Source organism: Montipora foliosa, chromosome 11, assembly GCF_036669935.1.
Source record: "Montipora foliosa isolate CH-2021 chromosome 11, ASM3666993v2, whole genome shotgun sequence".
Lineage (NCBI taxonomy): Eukaryota > Metazoa > Cnidaria > Anthozoa > Scleractinia > Acroporidae > Montipora > Montipora foliosa.
The window spans coordinates 19,248,313-19,269,723 of NC_090879.1; the positions used below are offsets into that span (position 1 = coordinate 19,248,313).

The 21,411-nt window shown below is 39.7% G+C and overlaps 3 protein-coding genes across 3 annotated transcripts; all 3 read right to left on the bottom strand.

Moving 5' to 3' along the window:
• Positions 1 to 3,625: 3,625 nt before the first annotated feature.
• LOC137975856 (histone deacetylase 1-like) lies at positions 3,626 to 11,783 on the bottom strand. Its single transcript, XM_068823058.1, has 16 exons — positions 11,697 to 11,783; positions 11,456 to 11,568; positions 11,226 to 11,343; positions 10,782 to 10,856; positions 10,558 to 10,696; positions 10,042 to 10,183; positions 9,692 to 9,784; positions 8,721 to 8,829; positions 8,486 to 8,626; positions 6,604 to 6,712; positions 6,307 to 6,365; positions 5,787 to 5,870; positions 5,198 to 5,558; positions 4,764 to 4,856; positions 4,622 to 4,659; positions 3,626 to 4,444 (listed from the first exon to the last, which is right to left on the bottom strand). The coding sequence occupies exons 1-16, from the start codon at positions 11,746 to 11,748 to the stop codon at positions 4,332 to 4,334; spliced, it is 1,839 nt and encodes a 612-aa protein (XP_068679159.1). The 5' UTR covers positions 11,749 to 11,783; the 3' UTR covers positions 3,626 to 4,331.
• Positions 11,784 to 13,430: 1,647 nt separating this feature from the next.
• Positions 13,431 to 16,517, bottom strand: LOC137975784 (reticulocalbin-2-like). Its single transcript, XM_068822968.1, has 5 exons — positions 16,067 to 16,517; positions 15,259 to 15,453; positions 14,567 to 14,742; positions 14,346 to 14,439; positions 13,431 to 13,964 (listed from the first exon to the last, which is right to left on the bottom strand). The coding sequence occupies exons 1-5, from the start codon at positions 16,380 to 16,382 to the stop codon at positions 13,693 to 13,695; spliced, it is 1,053 nt and encodes a 350-aa protein (XP_068679069.1). The 5' UTR covers positions 16,383 to 16,517; the 3' UTR covers positions 13,431 to 13,692.
• Positions 16,518 to 17,300: 783 nt separating this feature from the next.
• LOC137976110 (uncharacterized) lies at positions 17,301 to 20,911 on the bottom strand. Its single transcript, XM_068823387.1, has one exon. The coding sequence runs from the start codon at positions 20,737 to 20,739 to the stop codon at positions 18,169 to 18,171; it is 2,571 nt and encodes an 856-aa protein (XP_068679488.1). The 5' UTR covers positions 20,740 to 20,911; the 3' UTR covers positions 17,301 to 18,168.
• Positions 20,912 to 21,411: the final 500 nt, after the last annotated feature.

Consider the following 21,411-nt stretch of genomic DNA (forward strand, 5'->3'; position numbering starts at 1 on the left):
GAATTTCTTGCTCCCATTATTTACTTGCTCTTTTGTAAACAACAAACTTGCTATTTCAGTAACGTCTTTCCTCAAGTACTCGATGCTCACGTTCCGGTGAAGACCATCAGCCCGCACATCCTGAAAGTATGTTCATCACACATTTTCTATCCTTTGTACAAACTTATTAATCTTTCGATCGCAAATAGTGTTTTTCCTTCAAGCTGGTAGATTGCAGACGTAATTCCGATTCATAAAGGAACCGTGCGATGACCCAAATAATTATAGACCACTTTCAATTCTTCCAATTCTGTCAAAGATTATCGAACGTCATTTTGCAAAGTCTCTCCTTGCATTTTTACAAGAAAACAACCTAATTTACCGAGAGCAGTCCGGTTTCCGCCCAAATCATTTCACGGAGACGGCCCTCATAAAGATCACTGATAATCTGCTTTTTATTATGGACAAAGAGAACACGTCTGACCTTGTGTTTCTTGATTTCAAAAGGGCCTTTGATTTGGCTAACCACAAAGTTTTGTTGGATAAGATTGGATTATATTGTGGAACTCAGTGTTGAAACTGTCAATTGGTTTAAATCGTACCTTTCTGACAGACGTCAATGTGTAAAAGTAAACGGCTTAAAATCTAATGATGTTGTAATCTGCGACTTCAGTGCTTACCATATGATAGATAAAATGAATTTTCCCTTGAATATTTAAGCCAACGAATTCTTACACTAAATTGACAAGGGCGGTCTGGAGCTGTGAGTAGCCGTGGGATTTGTCTCATATGGTTTAGGGGCCTACATAGCTCTCCCTCAGTGCCGTACCGGGAGGCGAGGTCGGTAGCAGAAAGCAGCGAAGGGTCAACTGCGTCCAAAAGCGATCGCACGGGCCGAAATCCCGGGATGACTCGTTTGGTACGACGCTCCAGCGCCGTGTCTGCATGGAGGTACTGCGTTTTTCTCTCTCGTGCAAACATTCCGTCCGCGCATGCGTTAATGTTCTGGCTCTCCGATACCAAGCCTAGCAAAAAAAAATTAAAATGCTGGTTTTTACAAGGAATTGGCATTTCAGTTGAACAGATTCTACAGGCATAAACCTACGGTAAGAACAGCGCGTGTCTGTTCTTCTCGAGACAGAGGTGAAAGATGGTTTCATGCAGACTGGGACGCCTAAAATGCTCTGTTGTAAATATGGCGGTCGACGAGTGAAGTGTTGTCTCTCTGGCCTTTCTGTGGACGAATTCCAGCACCTATCGATACAATTTGGACATTTTTGAAAGCTAAAAAATTCCTGAGAGAGTCTGTGTGGGAGGCTACCATAGAATCAGTTACTGTTATGATGGGAATGTAGTTTATTTGTTAAATAATATAAATAATCACTGTATTGCAGAAAGATAGAAAGTACATGCATAATTCAATTTAAATACAATATAATATGAGATACATAACGTACCTACGCATTGTTGACATTGAAAACCCCTGGGCATGTGTACTGTGAGCTCGTCTAGTGAACTTTCGGCGCAGGCTTCCCAAATGTCAAGAATGGTAAGCCAGTTCTACTTATTTTACACATACGACCTTGAAGGAAACATTTTGTGCAGCCTCTTGTCTAGCTATCCACCTTAAATCCCAAAATATTCTAACCCCTCATCAGCAGCATCAGTTTCAACTTATATCTGTTCTCGATGACTGGTTCATTCCTTCCTGGATAAACGAATCAGTGACGAATCAGGGCATGCAGACGTCCTTCTAATTGATTTCTCCAAAGCTTTCGACTCAGTGCCCCACCAACGCCTCCTTATAAAGCTCAACTATCATGTTATGGTGTCCTGGCAAATGTTTTTCGTGTGAGTGAGAACTTCCCATTGAATCGAATTCAGTGTGTACAGGTTTCTGTTGCGAAGTTATCCTGGATCAATGACAGTCCAACATGAGCTCTTCTCTAAATTCCCGATTATCGTTAATTCGTAATTTGCTTTGAATTTACTATTATCGTTAATTTAGGACACTGTATCCCAGGACTTATAGTATAGCAGAGAAAATAAGGAAATAAAAAATTACGTCAGTGGATTGGATTTGAGTCCGGACAGCGGGTCTAAAACACAGGTCACATTCCACTCAGGTCACTCGCTGCAGGTCATTGTTTTACGTTTTGGAAAGTAGCCAAAACCCTAAATGTGGCTAATCCTAGGCCTAATGTTGGTTTTTAGGCCTAGGGTTAGCCAAATTGAGGGTTTTGGGTTACTTTCAAGAAGGTAAAACAATGACCTGCAACGAGTGACCTGTGGAATGTGACTTGTGTTTTAGACCCGCCGGAATCCGGAAGTTTCTACTCTGTAGGAACCGATTCTTTCCTCTTCACCACTGAAGATCAAGACACCACACTGTCAAAAAAACATTTTATTCTCCCATGGAACATCGCTGCTGAAGAGTAATTAGGCCTAAGCTTTGATTTTAAAATCTTTTCTTTCGTCGAGAAGTTTAGAAACCGACCTTTTGCAGTGTTTAATTAACATTGTTTGTTGCCGAATGATAATACAGCGTTTTCAAATAATCTTTAAAGCTAGCGGTGTGGCGGTCAAGTGGTTAGGTTCCCAGGTTCGAGTCCTAATCCATACACCTGGGTTTTCTTTTAAAAAATATATGACCATTTCCCATAATCCATATCAAGCTTTCAGTATCCTAAATTAATGGTAAGTTCAGAGCAAATTACGAATTGACGATAATCGTTAATTCATCAGCTCGGGGCTCCATCAAGGCTCAGTCTTAGGGTCCCCCTTCCCCCCCCCCCCCCCCATTCTTGTTCCTGATCTACGTAAATGACATTGTTCTTAACCTTGCCTCTTAAATTAAGTTAATTGCTGACTATGCAGTGATTTACTCTAAAGTGGCAAATGTTCGTAAGATCAGCTTATGTCGGCAAGATCATGACACCTCATCGTCTTGGGCAATTACCTGGCAAATGAATGTTAACATAGCGAAATGTGATATTGTCAATTACCAGGTCACCCCTTACTGGTAAGTTCCCAGCCAGTTACAGATGGTGCAACAGCTTTCTAGAACCAATTTCTTGCCACAAATATCTCAGTCAATCTAGAAAAGTAAGGCTGTGAAGATACTGGGCCAACTAAGTAGAAATATCTCGGAAAGATATTAATATTTAAACCCAAGTGAGGCGCCCCAAGAATACAATTCTCTTCTTAGACCTGTGTAATACGAGTCGGCTGCACAGAATCCGTTCGAAAAATTGCTCATAAAACGCTTTAGCATCCGATCAGCCACGAGCTACAAGGTTTGTTTATTCTGATTACTCAAGTTTTTCTAGTGTCACTTCAATGCGGCAGTCGCTCAGTCGGGACATCCTTGAAGTTCGTCGTCACCTTAAAGCTGCAACTATAATGTTCCAAGCCATACACAATCTCACCCACCTAACATTCCTATCATCTGTCAACTTATCCTATGGTGGCACTCGCACCAATCGTCCGTTCCAGTTTAGACACATCCTTGCTGATACTAATGCGTATATGTCTTCCTTCTTTCCTGGTATTATCCCACAACGAAATAGTCTCCCAATATCGGCTGTAAACGCTGAGACTATCCCTGCCTTCTAAAGAGAATTCCTTACCAATCATTACGCAATATTGTGCAGCGATGTAAAATTTATTTTGCAAGTACTGTAGTTGAATGTACTGCTATGTTAATGTTTATTTGTACTGTTTACCCGTCATCCCTCTTTTTTACCATCCTGTATTGTCTTTCCCGGCGAACCGCTAGGATTATTAAATATGTATATACATGTCTGAACCTTAAAAGGGACACACAATGGCAAGGTCTTGTTCGAAGAGAGAGAAAGTAAGAAAGAGGAGAGAAAACTTAATTCTAGTTTTGTTGTTGGAGTGACGTGGTGATGTTGTAGTTTTGCAGTTGTAGAAATAGTTCTAACACTTTGGTCCAAACAATGTTAAGGATTAAAATTAGCCTTATCAAAGGTTTACGATGTTTTCAGTAGAAAAACAGTACCCTGTGATTTGTAAAAGAAAACTGCCAACCAAATTGCCAGTTTTTCAAAGTGTTAAGTTAAAGCTTATCGGCCCAGTCGATTCCAAATTTTATAAGAACTAAGCAACAATCAGAGAAAAAGAAACCATAAGTAGATGTACGAAATATTCTAATGTTTGGTTGTGGTGTATGTGTTTCTCGTTATCTATATAACTTAAGATTTTATTGTCTTTATAAATTTCAAAATACTTTACATACACAGGCAATAGCACGTTCTGTAGCAAGTTAAGCTGAATTAAAAACAACTGGGCGGATCTATACAAAGAAAAGTATGAGTGGAGGTGTTTCATCAGTGTTCCATCTTGGTTTCAATGTCTTTCTCTGGTTCTGCTGCACTTTCGTTTGACTGAGGAACTTTTTCTTTCTTTTCTTCCTCTGTTGGCCTGGGTGAATTACTTTTAACTGCAACAAGAAAAGTTGGGAGATGGCTATTAAAATAGTACTGAAAACACTCAGTTAACTTGTCACGCCAAAGGAACAGTTTTTGCTTTAAAATTTGTAGCTTGCCCCTCCAAAAAAAAAAAAAACATTTAACATTATTTTACAGAACAGAAAAAAACAAAACCAAATGTGGCACACCTGTAATGCCAGGCGTGTCTGTGTTTGATGACGGGTCACTGACATAAACAAGAAAGGAAACAATTGTCGTTATAATCTATTAGTTGTCTTTTCCAGGAAACAAATACAATGCATATTGTTGAACCTCCCCACTGATACTTACCCATCAAAGTTAGTAGGTGTCTCGGAGTCTTGAACTTCCATAAGTTCTTCTTTTTCAGCTTTCCCTGATGCTACAGCCTCTGCTGACTCCGGACTAAAGAAAACAAATAATTCAGTCTCATGAAAGTTCCATTCAAAACGATAGTTAATTGTGATTTTTTTCTGCCACTGTTCTGACAGTCTAATGGGGTCACCATCCCAATGAAGGAGGTTCGAGCTACTAGGCTTTTAATGAGGAGAATTTCAAGACAGTGCCAACACATTCTACCCAATGACTAATTTGCATGTGGATAGTATGAGCCTATGGATAGACACACAGGTAGCACATTTGTTGTCCCCACAAAGAGCCACAGGAATATCAACTTGACAGCCCAAGGATAGATCCATAGGACACTTACCCTCAAAACCTATGGATAGTGTCACATGGTGCATTACCTATTCCTGTTGGCTTCCTGTTCAGGGGGTTGATCTGTTGAACTCTCGGCTGTGCTAATGGCCACAGTCTGTGGTGAGCCCTCCTTGGAAGTTTCGTTTGAGATTTTAGGTTTTTCTTTTTCCTCAACAGGGGATGTGCTGCCTTTCAAAGATGACATATCATTTGATAGGATTGAAGATTTAGTGTCCTCATAATTTTCCACTCCATTTGCTACCATCTTCTCCACTGGAGTGGCTGCTCCTTTTCGTCTCTTACGCTTGTTTCCTTCCTTTGCTATGTGTATATCTCTTCTATTATCTCCTTCATCTTCCGAGTCTGAGAATTCTTCTGGATTAGAAATATGCTTATCTGACGCCCGCACTACAATGTAAAGCATCAGTCAGCCAATGGTAGCAATACATGTACATGTACAGTAGTCTCAGTGTAATAAAAAAAAGCAGAAAAGTATCTAATGTTCTTTTCCTGTAAAAATGAGGCTCAGCCCTTTTATCTCCAAGAGCAACACTTAGATCAGAAGTTTTGTTCTCAGTGGCTAACACTAGATAATTTCACCCATGACTGAGTTTACAGAATTATCAATGGGCTTACTTGAAATTCTCTTCTCAGATCCCATAGGCATGTCTTCATCTTCGTTGTCACTTTCTTCTACTACAGGTGCATCATCAGGGATAGCTGATAACAATTAGAAAACAACATGCAAGACTTACCATGTAAGAATCTGAACTGGGTCACATGTCTCACACACATTTTTACAATCTTAGAGAATCAATACAACTATGTAATTAGTATTAATTATACATGAGAGATATTGCTCATTGAAAAATAATTAATTCATGTGCATTGGTATCTTTTTTCACTGAACATTGATCATTTTATCACAGAAGTTTTTTAAAAATAAAATTACAACACTATTGACTTGCATATTGACAAATGACCAAAAAATCATCCGTGGAAAGAATGGAATATTGGTTTCAAGATTAATAGTGTGAGAAATTCATACCAAACAAGGAACATTCCTAAAAACAAACTAACAAACACAGCAAGTCATAAAAGGCTAGAAATGACGATGAACAAAGGCACTAGTATATATCTATCTACATGCACTTACGGTGCATCTGAACTCCAGGTGCATGGGGCAACATACGAAGGTTTTCAAACAATCTTTGTCTGTAAAACAGGGAAATCAAGTAGTAAATAACTAATAACACAGTGCTACACAGTGATACTCAGCCTGTCAATCCACTCTTTAGAACAACATTACACATTTGAGAAAAGACCAGCCTTTCAGACAATGTTTAGAGTCAATGTTAATTTAGAAGTGGGTCAATCAGGTTGATCAGGTGGAAGGGAACTTTGTCAGGCTTTCTTATCTGTAACAATGGAAAAAACAACTTTTTTTTCTTACTTGATCTTTTCCAGGTAATCATTAGTGTTCTGGTTTGCCATGTTCGATGGACTGATATGCAGTTTGAAGTCTGGGCCAAAGTACTCAAAGTAGTCATTATAAGGGAGTTCTGCAAAAATAAAAATCAAGTACAAAAAAAAAAATGGTGCCGTCAATTGATTCTAATGCATACAACTGACACAGAGAAAGAAACCAAAGCAATAGTATCTGTTATTGTTGCTGTTAAAATTGGGCAGGTGCAAAAGTAGGACCGGATCAACTAAGATCGCTCACCTCAGATCAAGTGAAAGACGGTTTTGTAAGCCAAAACTATTCAGCATTTGCGCTGATTTAACCAAGGTTAGCTTAAAGATTAGGGCTAGGATGATTTCTGGAGGCCTTAAGGTGATTTCTTAGGGTGCTTTCCATTTGACAGAACTGACAGGCCAGAAAGGGCATTTGGGAGGAACAACTCTACAACGCCTTCAAATTAACAAACCTCGAGGATGATATATACTTTTCCAAAAGAACGTGAGGGATTATTGTGCAAGTGTTCCTTCAAATTGTTGCATTTTCTTTGCAAAATGACGGGGCTGGCCGGCCAGTTCTGACAAAAGGACAGCACGCTTTGTAATAGAAGTTGTCGTACGCTTTTCTTTAAACTTTTCTCAATTGTTTCCTACATTATGGTAACTCGAAATGTGCAAGTAAAAAAATAGGTCACCAAGCTCGTTTGAGAGATATTACTTGCTCAAGTTACTCATTTAATCATTGCAACTTCATCCATCAAGGACAAGTTTGTTCCATCGGTCCACGCTATGTTTTGCAGGAAAAGCAAGCACAGCTTTTGATGTAATTCTTGAAATAACAAAACAGGTGTGTTGTTTTGTTCAAAAGGAGTAATTTAATGTTGATTTAAGGCACAGGTACACATTTTGAAATGGCACTGACTACAAATATTCCTCGGGTGTGTGATCTTGAGGAGACAATTTTGTGTCCTCGAGTGATGGCTACAAATACTTTTTCCCCTGTAACTTTTTTTTCTGATGTACATTTTTAAAATTATTTTTACAACACAAAGAGGAGGAGTAGGAGAATAAAATTATGCCAAAAAAAGATAGGTCACCAACCTTGTTTAGGAGAAAACAGAAAGCAAACCAAGATCAACCCCTTGGCAACATGTCTCCCCGATAGCTTCACTTTCACTATCGGACTGAAATGACACTTTAGCATCATCAATGCTATCACTCCACTTTTTGTTTTGAGAGAGTCTAAAACGTTTCTTGCTTTGCTCTTTAATGCTGTGCTCTGAAAATGGCCATTCATCTTTCTAGTCAGCTTTTCCGCACAAAATGTCACCATTTTGAAATGTTTTTGGTCATGTTCCATAATTATATCAATATTCACACATGGTAACGAGTCTTTATGGTTAAATTTAAACATTGTGTTGTTTAGAAATATCAGTTGAGACTTGTAAGACAAAGAAAACAGAACAGAGCCGTGAAATTTGACCATAAAGCCTCTTAGCCATGCCTGAATACAAATGTGGCCTACGTTGTGTTACCGGTGTGTGCAGAGCAGGATGCGCAGTGCAATACTAGGGAATCACCTTAAATCATATTTTTTATGTCGACCCAAGGAGAGCGGTCCAACTTTTGTACTTGCCTGTTAAAAATTATTTTGGCTTCAGTTACCAAATTTCTTATCAAGTGTAAGCTTCTCTTTGTTTGGGGAAGTTCTGTTCTTTTCTTCCTCATGTCACAAATTGCTGTTTTCAACACACACATCATGCATTCAATGATGCACAATGAAAATCCTTCCAAAAAGGACTAGTTTCTCCACTGAATATTGTTTGGGAAATAGCTGGAGAGGTAAATTTTTAAATTTACAATACTGTCTTTACCATTTGCAATGTCTGAGTCCAAGGCTACAGCTGTCTCAAATGTCCAGCATCTTGCCACATTTCTTATTGTATATCCACCTCCTCCAAGAACAAGAAGGGGAAGGTTGAACTTCTTTACAAAATTAACACATTGGGCATGACCTGTATAAATATCAGAAGATATGTGTAAATACATATTGTTTGAGGCCTCTCGTGATAATTATGCAGGGGAATTATTTGTAAGAAAAACAATTACCTTTGAGGGAAAGATTAAAACATCCAAGTCTGTCACCGGCCAAAGAGTCAGCACCACACTGAAGGACGACAGCATTTGGTTTGTATACCTCCATCACTTTGGAAACAACCTAACAGCAAAAAGCAAAATAAAAACATGCACTGAAACCCTAGTATTCTGACTTGAAGACCACTTCCTATGGTGCACAAGCAGCAGCGTGGCCCAGTGGTTAGGGTGCTTGCCTTGAGATCCGGGGATCCTAGTTTCAAGACACGTTCTGACCACTGGGAATTGAATTTGTTCCTGGTAGTCCATGCTTCAACTTGTCAGTTGCACTTGTAAATATACAAAAATTTTGGTTTCATAGACAGAGTTGACAATGTAAATTGGCCACCGTACAGAGATTCTAAAAGCTGATGTTTCGAGCGTTAGCACTTCGTCAGAGCCAATGACGAAGGGCTGATGAAGAGCTAACGCTCGAAATGTCAGCTTTTAGAATCTCTGCACGGTGGCCAATTTACTCTGTTGATAAAACCAAAATTTGCGTATACTACTTCCCCACCGACGCAGCACCACAGTTTCTTTAGAAACTACCCCATCCATGCACTTGTAAATAGCCAACTAGCTTTCCTCCGGCCACTTGGGATTCTCAACAGTTGTTGTTGAATGTTCTGTTCTGTCATGATTATGTCTCGTTGGTCTTGAAAAGCCCCTAAAGGGGATTGGTCAATTAAGTATGAACTGCATTATTGTATTGTACCATAGTATTATTACTATGGTGTAGCATATAAAATAATATATTATTATGAAACAACAACTCTTCTGGAATACTGTGTCTTGAAATGCTATAAAAGAAGTTTTGCATTAAAAGCAAAAGGATTAGGAAGGGAGACTCAAAAGTGGACCACAGAGACATCCTATGTTTTCTTATTTCTGACAAGGATCAATCAAATTGATAAGGAACAGAAAACATGATGACTACTTATCCTTACAGGATTGAAAATCTGTTCATAGGATTCATCATCAATTCCATCTCTGAGAGGAAAATTTACAGCATAATATTTTCCTTTTCCAGCTCCAATGTCCTGTAATCATAGATTAAACTGTCATTAAGAATTCTTGCCATAACAGAATAACATGTTCAGTTTCAGAATCAAATCCGTTACTGCATATATCTATGGGTGAAATTATATGGAAACTAAAATGCAGATGAAAAAAAAGTTGCTCAGACTGTAACTATGTGTATCTGTAAATGGACTGTCAGTTTAAGAGTAGCACATTCAGTTGCAGTCTAATAACATAAGTAAGACCTTTTATAAGTAGCGTTGAATGCAATACTCACCCTAAGATCACCTGTTCCAGGGAAATATTCACCATATTTATGGAATGATACTGTCATAACACGATCAGTAGTGTAAAATGCTTCCTCTACACCATCACCATGGTGAATGTCAATATCAATGTACAACACACGCTGATGGTACCTGGACAATGGATGAGGACATAGACATCACAAACATGTGGGACATTTTAATCCATGATAGACATGTGTAATACTTTGTACTTTTCCAAATTCCACAATAAAGGGACTAAGTTACAAGCAAAGATTTAAAATGCAATCAACTAATCTGCTAGACAGCTACTAAAGAATTACATGTATATGCTTATTTGATCAAGTGCTTCGCTAAATACAAAAAGGGGTCTACCAAGAACACCTATGAGCCAAGACTTACACCTAAAACCATCGCACCCCTACTGCTTGGTCAAGGTGCTTTGCATGATCTTATTTTTTTTAAAGCTCCAAAAATGAAAATCAACAGAGAGAATCAGAATGGATTCGCAGCAATGTGTTGCTTACTTTAACAACTCAAGAATAGCCAGAACAATGTCATTAACGTAACAGAATCCTGATGCTTCAGATTTCTTTGCATGATGTAAGCCACCTGCCCAGTTGATGGCAACATCTGTTTGCTGTTTATTGAGTTTAACCGCCCCCGCTGCAAGTAAAAATAAAAGATGAGATAAAAGAAGTAAAGACTATGACTTGCAGGGTGTTCATTGAAAATAATAACATGCACTTACCAATAGAGCCTCCAGTTGAAAGCTGACAAAACTCAAACAAGCCATCAAACACTGGGCAATCCTCTCCAACATTAACTGACAATAACAATAAAAAAATGGCAGCCAAAATTAACTTTAACTTCCTGAGCAAAAATAATAAAAAACCTTTAGCAGACAACATTGTTAATTTTGCCTAATAAGAATATGATCGAGAGGAAAAATCACGTAGAAACATATGGGAAGCAAACATGCCATGGAGGGGGTGTCTAACAGTTTGAATTACTTTTGACAAAATAAACATTCCTTGGATTTAAAATGTCTTTGAAAAAGGTCTCATCGCTCACCTAAATCACAGTTAACTGATGAGATCGGTTAGTCCTTGGAAAGGTCAACTTCGTTCAGCGAAAGAAAAGTGGGAGAATGCATGGGAAAGTATTAACTGGTATTGTAAAGAGTTGTACTCACATCTTTGCATTTGCTTCGTATATTCCGACATATTATCAGGTCTGATCGTTTTTAGGAATTTGATGTAATCATCTGAGTGATATTTAGTCATCTCATCCAAGTTTGCTTTGTGTGGACGCTTATAGGAGAAAAACGTGAAAAGATGAAAAGACTGACAAGAAGTTCGACATACACGTTCCTGTACCAGAATGACATTTTTTCGAAAGCAAGATTATACGTTGTGTACTTACATAGATCTCCATTTTCCTGTTCAGACCATAGTTCAAAAGCAAGTTATGGGTCATTCGGATTCGATGCGGCTTCATCGGATGGCCCTGGCCATAGTAGTAGTTTCCTATGTCACCTTTGTTCAGAACACCAACAAAATTAGACAACATACACGTAAAATGAGCGTTCAAACTTCACCAGATATGTTTTCAGTGACTGATCTACCGGTGGCTAAAAATTGTGAAAGACAAATCTAACCCTTACCATCATAATAGTAACAAACTCTTTTCTTTCCACCAGGAGTTGTGTACGCCATGCCGGCTGGTAATTCTTTGCTTCCTCGGCGCGACTTTGAAACAACTTGGTCATGTGACCCATTTCCGCCAATCAGCTGTATTATTTTCCTTCAAATTATTAATTTACATTACTTCTCAATAGCGCATTCAGCTATTGAGCCATTAATGGATAATGATACTTATCCCCAAACAACAAAATGCACATCATGACGTTTTTGCCAAAATACCAGTATGTCGTATACAGCTCAGAGCTGTATGTGATCTGACGCAATTATTTGTTTGTAATTTTCATTAAAAATTTCAAAGCACAGTCCTTCTGTCTTCTGCAATGTAAGGGTGTTGAGTGTTCTCTTTTTTTCAAGTGTCTTATTTACTAAGAATGTTTTCGTTTGCGTCGGATTAAAAAAACAGTCTCGCACTTCTTGCTGAGCTCATGCAAGAACAAACTCTCACTACCCATATGGCCTCAAAGGTTTCTAGTATCCGAGCTGTAAACTACGTCCATAATTTGCAAGGCATTCACGTAAACTGAAGACATCTTTTCTTTCAAAAATTTAAAGCAAGTTTTATGAATGATTGCCTAATGTATTTTCTTTGCATCAGGAAAAAATTTCAACTTCCTAAATCAATTAATGAATTCTGAACTTCTTAAAGTCAAGGAATGGTGCGACATACTGAAATTATCAATTAATTAGAAAAAACAAATTTTATGATCATAAAGTCGCCGCAAAAGAGGAATGGTGAAATTAAAATCCAACTTGCAATAGATAGAGATAGATCCTACTGTTCATTAGAAAGGAAAGATCATATTAAATACCTAGGTGTTTTAATTGATGATTCACTAAACTGGAAATATCAAATCTCGTACGTCAAGTCAAGAATCGTGCGTAATGTAGGGATTATATCAATCTTACGACATAACTTATCCTTGCAACAACTCGGAAAAGCTGTGGAAACACTCGCCTGCGGCTCGTGTTCCCACAGCATTTCTCGTTCTCCCAAACTTTCACTAGTGTTTCTATAACTCGATAGAAACACGGAAAGTGAGAAAATCGACTGGAAACGAAGGAGTAGATTTGCGTCGAGAAGTGGTCAAATAAACCAATCAGCACGCGTATTTTCTTGGGACTGTTTTCTAAATGGTGGTATAGTAGACCAAGGAGAATAGGCCATTTCCGAGTTCACGTATGTCTCCTCTTCAAAGCGAGTCTAAGTGCGAAGTTTTTGTGATCGTAATTAGTTCTACTTTACATATGAATGAAAACTAATTTTCATAACAAAAACTTTGCACTTAGACTCGCTTTGAAGAGGACGCAGGCATGAACTCGGAAATGGCCTATTAGTTGAGAGAGGAGGGCGTGGCATCTTTGTGAGGACAGGTATGAGTGATTTGACCACTTCTCGAAGCAAATCTCCTCCTACCTTTCCAGTCGATTTTCTCACTTAATAGATCGTTGCCTCTTTACTAGTTTGCAAGAGCTTACGCTTCGTTCATATTTAATGGTATAGCCGCCACGAGAACAAAAACGAGGAGGAGAATGGACTACTGCGGCAGAAGGGACTGGTGGAGCGAGTGGTAATCAGTAGGGAAAATGTTGTGCGACACCATGCAAAAAACACCAGCATTGAAAGGGGGACAATTAATCGTTCGTTCACTCAGGCGCCATTTTTGACCCACCTCTCAGTACCCAGTAACACCACGCACGTCTGCTAAAGTTTATTTGTTTTAACCTGGTTTTAACTTTTTTACAATACAACTAACTCTCAAATAGTAAAAGACGATAAATGATAATCGTGGCCGCGAGGCCTTTCAAAGAAAAGGACGACAAAATGGAACGTGGCGTTTAATTTTTTAATGTTATGCAAGTTTTTGAAAGTGGTTCCCTGAATGAAGTATCGTCCAAAAATTAGATTTGAGGTTGAACTAAATGCTTTGACACCTATTTTTGAACTTCACTGTAGTTTTACAACTCATCGTGATTTGAATCATCTGCTTCGTCTTCGATAAAGACCTTATAGTTCTTTTTAATTTCCTCCATTGATAATTTGCCGTCTTTGTCCTCATCTGCTTCCTTGATGAGTGTTTTCGGTTCTTCAGTGGAGAAATCATCATCTGGGAAAAGCCAGAGTTTCATTTCTTCCTTGTCAAGCTTGCCGTCACTGTCTTTATCGAAATTTGTTTTGAAATCTTTTTCCATTTCTTCTTTAGCATCATCATTGATATCACTGAAAGTGGCTGCAAGACAAACACATCCGTCAGGAGTAAGTAAATGAGCACAAGGACTGTCCAAGAGGGCGTGTCGACGGATTGCAAAGAACCGGCCGAAAGAATTACCAGTTTGATGAAACGTTCTGCTTTTTTAGGGTGGTGATGAGATGTATAAATTACCCCCCCCCCCCCAACTCCCCATAGCTGATAATCGAAATTGCAGTACCCCAATCATGTTTCCATTCTCGATACAAGACCATTTTGAAATCCCTTTCTTACAAGGTACTCTTCAATTGAATCTGAAAATAAGCACTTTTTCTTGTTAGCAAACGTTCCTATAAAGCTAAAAACATTAACAATCATTTTAGATGGGAGAACAACCAAAAAGGTGTAGGAACATTTTCTCACCCAAATATTCTTTCTTGGAAATCTGCCCGTCTTTGTCTTTATCGTGTTTTTTGAGACTGTCTTGTATTGTAAACTCTGCCATTCTGGGATTATCCTGCGCGACAAAAAAAAGGAAAATTTTTCAAATTTTAAGTCACCTAGGAAGTGCGGCAAAGCGATCTACGTAGCTTGTGATTGGAGATATAAAAGGTTTTGTTCTTCGCAAGACCAATATCACTCACCCCTGGATGGTAGAAGGCTAAGTATTCTTCTAAATCTAATTTGCCATCTCCGTCTTCATCAGCAAATTTAAATTTCTCTTCATCCTCTTTCATTTGTTGTTTGCTGTCTTCATCTTTGCCATCGTCGGTGAAATGTCCCTTCTTGAATTCCTCCCAAGATACTTTGCCATCTTTGTCTGCGAACGAACGCGACAATGTAGCGTAAGTTAACTTTTTTCGGGTCCTAATTGATTAAACACGACTCAAATGAATTGTGTGGGGCAATGGGGGGGGGGGGGGGGAACTAAGTACCCCGAGAAGTCATATAACAGGTACGAGTCGGTCAGCAGAAGTCATAGGACACTGAAGTACGAGCCGGTCAACGGAATGGACATGACAAATTGGTGGAAGGTACGTGCTCTAACTGCTTCGCCAATCCGTACTTTCCCCGGTCCCCAGTGGTTCAACTACAGAACAAAATATATTCGATGAGGCAGGGAGAAGAGAGGATTGCGTTCCCTTCCTCAGTCCTCACGCGTTAGAATTTCGCTCTCAATTCCCCACTCAAACAAAATGGAAAAACACTCTTGTTGGTTCTCTTTTTCAATCATTGCCTACGACAAGAATTTGTCAGTTCCAGTGAGAAGGACTCTCCGGGCTCCACAGTTTTACTACAAGCCGTTAGAAGCAACACATCACGCGGAAGTGCTAACCTTCATCGTGTTGTTTCATTGTTTCCAGGACTTCTTTCCTTCGGTACTCTTTCGTTGTCACATGGAACCTAGCTCTGATCTCGTCTTCCGTAAGGAAACCATCTTTGTTTTGGTCCACTTCATCTTTTATTAACTGTAACAATTTTGTTTGCGCTTCTTCGGGTGCGAGCCCTTTGAATTCTGTGTAATTATCTCCTGAAAAAACAAAGTCGAGAGGTTGACTAACTCACCACTAAGGATTACAAGGAATGTCGGAGACTGGGGCGAGGCGCAATTGGTAGATTGTAACCTGCTGAGCGCGGTTGCGCACAAAGAACCTGTTTGGTAGTACCTGCCATATCCTGCCTATGTCTTTATTGCTTGTAAAACGTTTTTGTAACTTTAAGGCTTTACATTATTGATATGGTTCTGACCATGTCAACAAAGAGGATCAGATTTTCAAGGCACCATTTTAGTGTCAATGTCTTTTGTACTGCAATTTTAGTTCTGCCCTTTCCTTTTTTAGGATTTGTTCGTTTTACTACTTCATTGCAAGAGCATTTTTGGCCATTAGATAAAAAGACGGCGAATTTTAAAACAATTGATGCCAATTTCAAAGTTCGTCATGCTTGTTTTTCTTTTTTACTTTTCAATCAATGCCAATCAAATCAATAAAGTAAAACCAAGGTGCACTTCATCTTTCGGACTAAAAAGAGAGTCTCACCGTTTCGGTGCCATGGACTATTTTTTAATGTAAAATACTGGATTTATGACTTCAATCGTAATTTTGTGTGCACATAAGGGCCTTTTCTATACTAGACTGACTTACCCAAGAAGGCATCGTGTTCTATGCTTGCGCCCTCAGTTTCGTCTCCTTTATCTCCTTGACTTTCGTCTTCACTGTCCTCGTCATCACTTTCATCTTCAGCGTCATCATCATTATCGTCATCATCATCATCTGTTTCTTCTTTCTCTTCATCCTCTTCTGCGTCTTCTTTATCGGGATCCTGTTCGTCCATTTGATCTTCAGGGTCCACATCGTGTTCGTCTTCCGAATGCCCGGGCGGCAGATCATCGTGAGAAACCGCTGTGCTTAGAGAAAGTGCTGCTGAGAGGACAAGAGCTATCCACCACCACCGAGACATTGTAAAAAAATCGCACGCTTTGCAAAAGGCTCTTGCGTTGTGAAATGAAGATTAATATCAAGGCTTTGTTCTTGAAAGGAACTAAAATTTAAACAGCAAGGTGCAAATTTTTGACACGTGTGTTTGAAGTTTGGAGGCAGTGCGTGCCTTCACTTGAGTGGTACGTTAACCATAACATTACCAGCGTATTTGCGATTTACGAGACTTTCAATCAAATAAGTACTCGTGTTTATAAATCTGGCATCGTTTTATTGGATCATATAACAAGAAAATAAGTTCGCATTTGTGTCAATTTAGATTAGTACAATTAGATTAGTCTCCATGGATTTAGGTAACATTTTAATGAACAAAAATTTGCCTCAGAGCCATCAATTTGGTCGTGTTTTAGGAAATGAGCAGACAGCCAATTCTGGATCGGGAGGCCAGATCCTGAGATCTCACACTGAGCTATAGCTTCTATTTCAATTTAATAAATAACCAAATCAATGCGCGCGCTCTGATTGGTCAATCAGCTATGTTTTATTGTGCCAGTAAACTCATGGAAAAATCGCGCGTCTTCTAAATTATTATATAAAAGCAATAGACCACAGGTTTCTACGGTTTATAGGCATGATAAACCACTTGGGATGTTGGAAGAACACTCGAGGATATCGTAAATCACTCGCCTGCGGCTCGTGATTTACGAATTCTTCTCGTGTTCTACCAACATCTCGCGTGGTTTATCAGCCTATAAACCATAGAAACTTGTGGCCTATTGATTAAATGAATCTCTTGTTGAATTTACTCTCACCGCAAACCAAAACTAAATACAATCACAAAACCTCGTACTCAATAAGCTTTAAAAAGCAGTCAACATATTGAATTTGCAAAAGTAATAAAATAAAAAGGAAGAAAGCAATAATTATGACGCATGAACAGAGCAGGCATCATCGCGTAAGCGTCCACCTCCATGCTTTCTCCTTACATAACCTCTCATTTTTGGGATGCAGTCTGGGATACTACAATAATTGAAAACGGTAAATCAGTTTACTCCTTCTTCTTCAACCTGCACTTGAAGGAGAAGTAGCCGGATGAACCGCCGTTCTCAATTGAGGGGGAGGTAAGTTAATTAAGCGCAGTTCTCACCAATATCAAACTTGGTGATTTTTTTTATTTGAGGAATTAGAAAGTGCGCGAGTAACATACAAATTTTTACTACAATAGAAATTCAAGTGGCGAGAATAGATGGCCGTAATTTAAATCGAGCTTAATTTAACGGAAATCAAAAAGTCTCAAAATATTGGAATAAAACTGATTAAAACAAAGAAGTAATTTTCAAGAAAGGGACGCGCTCATTCCGATCGAGAGCCCGTATTCTCTCGGTTTTGTCAAATGCAACTGATTCAGTACACACACCGATCTGAATGCCTCCTTGGCATGTTATTGGGCCATCTGTTCTCATGTGTTGCGTTCTTCTGACGAGGAGTACTGGGGATTAAGACTTTTTTAACATGCAGCTTTTTGCATTGTCTAGTCCTTTAATTTCAGTGGATTCGCATAAGACGCACCACTATTGTACTTTGGGTTAAGGTCCATGATTGTCTTTGTCGCAAATTAATTTTCGTCTTTTGTTTCTTTAACCAATCCTGGAACCGTTCTAGAGCCAGGTCCTCACCGAGATTCCTTTGTTAAAAGACTGAAATGGTTTAGCTTTTGAAAACAAGTTTCGTTTGGAGTTGGTTCTGATACCTTCATTTTTTCTTCCCTGATAAACTTCCGTCAAAGACAAATGTTTGCTTTGCACAACCTAAAATCCTTCGGTTAGGATGTCGGACCTCTTATCGACACCAATTGTAACACAGGTTGGATTTGCAGGATAATCATCTTCATCGACAAAATACTTCATTTTGTTTTGCAGCCACTTCACAAACGATGACGAAATTGTATTAGTTTTTCTGACTGTTATGGCGTTCCACCGATTGTTGTACACGACTTGGCCATGATCGACACACGAATCAGCAAACAGTCCAAAATTTGATTTCTTAAACAGGGGAATCATGGCTTTCAGTGTAGTTTTCCTGAACTTTTTTATCTGTTTAACTTCCTCCTTTGAGCAAGAGTACGGATTAGAGGCACAGTCAATTTCCCAGATGTGTTTCAGTTGCCAAGAGTCATACAACGGATTGACGATAAACACTTTGCTTTTAACAAAAGATAAAAAGTACTGAGGAAAGATACACTTCCAAAGATCCTTCCCGGGCATTTTATCAACGCATTTCTGTGGAACACCATCGGTACAGTCGTGAAGCTTAAAAACGTTCTGCATCTCGTTGCGGAATTTATGTTGTCCCATTTGCTTGCGTGAGGATGTATCCAGGAAGAATCCTGAATCAGCCAAAGCGCGGAAGTGAACATTTTTCTCTAGTTTAGATCGAACAAAGTCGGCGTGCAGCATAACTGCAAGTCCCCCAGCAGATGTACCAGAAAACACCACATGCTTGGAGTCTTTAAGGCTCGTTTGCAAGAGCAACGCAGATATCGTAGAGTCTAGTATTCTAAATCCTCGGAAATACAGTAATGATCCCTGAAATTCTACTGGATCCGATCTGTTTCCAGAGAAAGACGACCCATCACAATAGGGAACGAAGGCAACATTCCAGTTGTAGAATTTAGGGTTGTCTTTTTCGCTGCTTGATAGAAGTCCACCTAGGCCTGGATTCAAAATGGGTTTAAAAAACAAGGAAGACCCCAAATGCATACGACTTCTGAACACGCAAGTTTCCTTAGTGTCACACCACGCCCCACCCTGCAGATAGATGATCCACTTGTTGATGCCCGTACCAGATCCCTGTTTCAAGTAGTATCCAGGGACAGATCCATCCAGACACACGGCTCCCTCTCGGTCAGCGTTTTGCAGTGGATGATACACGTACTCACTAGTGGACGGCGCGGAGGGTTGGTAAGTAGTCGGCTGCGCTTGGAGTGGGGGATAAAGATGAGGGTATGGGTTATGTACTGGGGGTGATTGCACTTGTGGGGAGTACTGAACGTCAGAGTGTGGCTGATGGGGATGCAGCTTGAAAGTTGCTTTGTGCACGTGGTGATGACGATGATGATAATCATGATGCTGTCTATGCCTCTTGTGAGGATGAGGTTTATGACGATGATGGTGATGATGATGATGATGATGAATCGGACGTTTTTTCCCTTTTTCGGCCTCCAGCGTCACACCACTGACACTGCCGTTGAAGATACCGCTGTCTGCGTGATGGCTCAGCGCTCTGGATGCGTCTGCTTCCTTGCTTTCATTTGCCTTTTCATGCTGACTTACATATAATTTCGTATGTTTGGCCCGCTGATCCGTAACATGCTCGTTGCTTTGGTTTCCCTTAAAAACATCAATGTCCAGCTTTGAGAGAATTTCTTTTACATTATAAGTACGAGACTGGACATGTTTCGAGTTTTTTTTATGTTTCGTGCTTTCAACGTGTAAAAAACCTCGAAAAGTAGGCGACAGCTCTTTTTTCGCTTGATCAGGGCGGCCTATTTCGCTCTTGCTCTTCCCATCATCCTCTTCGTCTTCTTTGGGAATCAAAAGCTTGGCTTCCTCTTCGCTGAGAGAGTCGTCCAGGTCGTCGCTGTCATCATCGTCGAGGCCTGGACCCAAGTCTCCTTCAGTCCCGAAATCTTTGAACAGATCATCGTATTCACCGTCCTCTTTCAACCTTTCCACCTTCTTCTTCCTTGAAATCTCACTGCGCCGTATGGAGTTCTTCATTTCCTCTATGGTAGGTGTCACTATCTTCACATTTCCCTCATTCCTATTACTCTTTACATCTTGCGTGCTGTAATGGGCCAATGAAGATCCTTCTTCATTGTTACCACTTCCGCTGCTGTCTCCCTCATTCGTTTTCAGTTCTGTCGAACTTTCTACTTCCTTGTCACGATTATCCCCGCGTACGTTTTCTTTCGATTCATCCTGTCCTTGACCTGTTCCCGTGTCGTCGCTTACATCTATCATGTAACTCGTTGGATAGGTCCCACTACCCGACAATGAAGAACTCTCTATACCCTCCCTCGACGATTCTTCACTTGGTTCCCCGCTTCCACTGATACTGTTTCCATTCAGGGAGGACCCTTCCCCACCGTCTTCATTTAGCTCAAAGTCATGTACTGTTTTTGGAACAGAACTCTTTGCAACTCTGCTATCCGAGCTCGTCATATACCACAAGTATTCCCCTGGTTTACCAGATTTTGACGGGTCTTGTTCGTTTTCGGAATCAGAATCGTGAATGTGCCGCGACGATACATTGGTAATAAACATAAGCGCGTAAAAAACATAAAGAAATGCAAAATTCGACCAGCTCAAGAATCCCATGTCTCACGCCGCGCGTCTGACAAGGTTTTACTTAGAAGGGCAAATGTCTTTGAACTTTCCTGAGGTAATTTGATGTCACATTTACCCTGGTACCCGTGTTCCTTCTTTAGCTTCTTATCTCGTTTGTTTTTTTAGACACATCATGAGAGCAAAAACAAACCACAGAATAATCTGCTTTGATTGCCAAAGCCAAACAATCAAGACGGAAACTGAAACCTGACACGGATGATTGTGTGTTACAATTAATCGTTAATAAACAGAGCTGGTGGTATTGTGCTCCAATTACCACTTTCCTGCCCCTTAAAGACCTGTTTTCGCTTAAAAGACGCGATACAGGGCCGAAAGCGCCTTGACTACCGACAATGTGATACCGAAATAAGGTACTCACAGAAGAGAGTACAAATGTGAACTTTGCGCATCTAGTTAACAAGACAACCCTAATAAACTTTGCTTTTGATTCTGAAAGCTCTGTTTTGGGAGTTGGTGTCAGTTGTTTTGAAACTAGATCATTTGTTTTTGAAAACAATGAGCCAGCGATGTTTCAAAACAAGAAAGTGACCTGAAGTTCGGAGAGTGACCTTGGTAAAAGCAGTTTCTGGATCGTTTATGAACAGCCCATCGGCCCTATAAACTCTAAACAACCATTTTGAAGTTTCCATTGCCGGAGAACGG